General features: G+C 43.9%; 1 protein-coding gene across 2 annotated transcripts in view; it reads right to left on the reverse strand.

Annotated features, from left to right (window-relative positions):
* Window positions 1–1,259: 1,259 nt before the first annotated feature.
* LOC147638246 (uncharacterized) overlaps window positions 1,260–3,290 on the reverse strand; it is a 31,492-nt gene continuing 29,461 nt past the window's right edge. For both annotated transcript variants that reach the window (XM_086798165.1, XM_086798166.1), the window contains 3 exons: window positions 2,586–2,700; window positions 2,313–2,363; window positions 1,260–1,729 (listed from right to left, as the gene is read on the reverse strand). In XM_086798165.1, coding sequence (XP_086654291.1) covers window positions 1,679–1,729; window positions 2,313–2,363; window positions 2,586–2,700 — 217 coding nt within the window. In that variant the 3' untranslated portion in view covers window positions 1,260–1,678. The remainder of the gene's footprint in view (window positions 1,730–2,312; window positions 2,364–2,585; window positions 2,701–3,290) is intronic.

Raw genomic sequence — 3,290 nt, forward strand, 5'->3', positions numbered from 1 at the left:
GGCGGCAACTAAGGTGCTGTATAGCGGACAAAGGCGATGCAACAAGCGGCACTGCACATATAGCTAGGTAGTGCTGGTAGTAGCAGGCAACATCAGTAGTAGCAATTGGCATTGGGCATTGTATAGGTGACTATAAGCAGCTGAGGGCAACGTAACCAGCTAAAATAGGCAGAAGGGACGTAGCACTAGGCAGCACAACCAGCAACAGTGGTGTGTTTGAGCACTACACGAGCTGAAGGCACTGCTGCAGAGGCAAGAGTGAAATACTATGGAAATAAGTACTGCTAAGAGTAAGCGGTGGTGAGAAGAAAAGCTATAGGCAGGACATATTTTTGCATAGGTGGCTCCAACACTCAAGGGACAACAAATAAAGTACCATCAGAGCAAGTCATCAGGTATACCATTACCATTTACCATCAAACCAAGTCATCAGGTATACCATTTTAATATAGTGCAGACAAGGTGACCAATTACTCATTTAGTACAGAACAATCTTCACGACCAGGGTTGAGAGCATATGGTTGAGGAGATTGGTTATCAACTTGTGTGCTAGCCAGCAAGGTGCTACTCCTATGCTGACAGATAGTCAGAGTACTGTGGTTGTGGCAAGAAATCGTGTTTTCCGTGCGCAGACCAAGCACATAGAGGTTCATTATCATTACATATGGGAGAGGCTTCATACAAGGGATATCAATCTTATATATTGTCCATCACAGGACAACGTGGCACATCTCTTCACCAAAGTGCTTCCTCGAGAGAAGTTCAAATCTTTCCATAAAGCTTTGGGCTCGATTCCATTTGGGGATTGATCTACTCTATACATGTATATTTCCACTACAAGGGGGATTTGTGGGAGATATACACATTAGTAATGGAAATATATGTAGGTGTTAGGGGTTAGGCACACTAGAGTTTTTGATGCACTTATAGTTGGTTTATAACCTTAGACTCACGTACACATTTATAAGGACACTCGGCACTTTATGGTTGGGCCAATGTACTTAGTTCTTTACTTTTGCTAGGTAATCTCTCACAACCAGTACGTGAGAAATTCCACCGCCAACCTCTGAGTGTGTGCAAGTCCATTGTGATCTTTCTGTTGTCTACAAGCTTTCCATTTTTGCTCGAGACAACAAGCTTTCCATTTGGCTCGTCTTATTGCTTTTTGCTGGTCTTATTGCCCTGCACCAACAATGCTAACCAAGGCAACTAGGCCACCCCATTTCCAAAGAAAATAACATGAAAATTTAATGTACAGCTTTCCGAATGCATTTTTAAGAATGATATGCTCGTGTCAAAATTGGCTCTGTACAAGGAGACTGGGGAGCTTACAGAAACTCTTTTTGACGAAAAAAGAGTGCTACAAATATGAGATACCATAATCAATCCGGTTCTAACTTTTAAATTTTCCTTTACAGATATTATGAGGGTGGAAAAGAATGCGGGAACGCTTTACACTCAACTAGCCAAAATGCATTTGACATTTTGGCACATCTATGAATCCCATAATAGAATTCTCACAAGAAATATGATGGAGAGCAGATGTTGTGCAGCCTACAGCCTGCCTTCCAACCAGGCAGGCAGGCATCACATGGAAGGTCTGAAAACAACCCAGCAATTGCACTTCACAGGCACGGAGGCCGTTCGGAGCATCCCCCATCAAACACTTTCTTCGACGTTATCCTCTTCCCAACTTTTGTGCATAATCATTACAGTGTTGTTTGATGGCCTTGTTTGCAGAAAACAAAGACACAGCATACGTCAAGCATCATACATAACCATGTTCCCCAAGTAAGAAAGAGCAATTCATCTACACTAGCATATGATGACTGAAAATATGCATGGACGAGTCGCAAGGAAATGGTAGTGCTCAAAGTCATGGAAAAAGAGAAGACAGAAAAGGAGAGGAAAGAAGGGTCTGGAGAGGGGTGCGAGTGCTGTGTGTCACAGAAAAAGAGGAGAAAGGACGAGGGGGTGGGGTGGGCAGAACACACACACACACACAGAGTGGCCCCGCATGTGTGCAGTTTGAAGGGGGGTTGCACGTGATCCCCGTGAGCACGCGCATGGGTGTGTGGGTATGTGTATGTGCATGTGTGGGCATGTGAGATTAAGTAAAAAGAAAATGGTAGCTTTGCGTCACTGAAAAAGGGGGTAGAAGAAAAGTAAGTGCATGCGTGAACGGGTTGTGTCTCCATGGGTGTGTGGGTTGGGCATGGACGCATGCAGAGGTATGCTTGGTGGTGATTTGGAGAGAGAAGGGAAGGGGGGGAGGGGGGGGGGGCGGGGGCGGTTGGTGGGGCTTTGATTACCTTAAGTTCCTCGTGTAGAACCTTAAACGTATGCCTCATACGCTTATACCTCTGCACAAAAGCACAGTAAACTTTCCATCAGCAAACAAAGGAAAAATGTCCTGAAAACAGAGAGTATAGCATCTGCTTACTGCACGTTCTCATAATATAAAAAAGATAATGAAATAATGGACTGAACTAGTCTCACACTTCAAATGCTGCCTTCTTTAGGTCCAAATAAAAACAAAGCTATCTGTGTTCCACCTTCCAGAATGGGAACTACAACAGTGATACCTTGCAACAAAGGGAATACTCTTTCCTGACTTTCCCACATATTCTTGCAAGCTTGACCTTATCACCTCTCCACTTAGCCTGTTCAATGTCCTTCTGATAGATTTCAAAATCCTCCCTGCAAAGTGATGGCCTTTCGATTCAGCAATCTTCAGCATTAGCACCAGACTTATGAGATAATCATACAATAATCAAACAATGACACCATATGATTTCCAAAAAAGCATCTTGGTCCCTTTTTTAAAAAAAGGGGGTTGATAGGAGGGGAAGGGGGAAGGGGGGAGAGGGGGCTATTTGGCAAATGGAAGGGACGTCTATGGGTAGGTCCTCAAAAAGAGACTTTTTTTCTTTCAAGGAGGAAATGGAGACTATAAGCCACATATGAAACTAAGTTATTCCCACACAGTGTGACACCACCCGTCCAAATCCCATTGGCACCACAAAACAATGCACTCTATACTGGGTACGTGTCTCCAGTGATCTTAATTGAACAGCACAATGCAAAATGGAATGGATGCAAGAACAAATATGTGTGTGAGTGCTATGATCCATGGGTTGTACACCACACTGGGGGCTGACGTCAGTGTTACATTCCCAAAGGCCATATGTGGAGGCTAGGCTTAAACCTAGGGCGGGCCAAGCTGGTACATATAGGGAATACGTGACTTATGGGAGGGTTAATGTAAAAAGCCATGTTTATTAACAAGT

This window comes from Cibotium barometz, chromosome 5, assembly GCF_041138505.1.
Source record: "Cibotium barometz isolate CiBa-2024 chromosome 5, ASM4113850v1, whole genome shotgun sequence".
Lineage (NCBI taxonomy): Eukaryota > Viridiplantae > Streptophyta > Polypodiopsida > Cyatheales > Cibotiaceae > Cibotium > Cibotium barometz.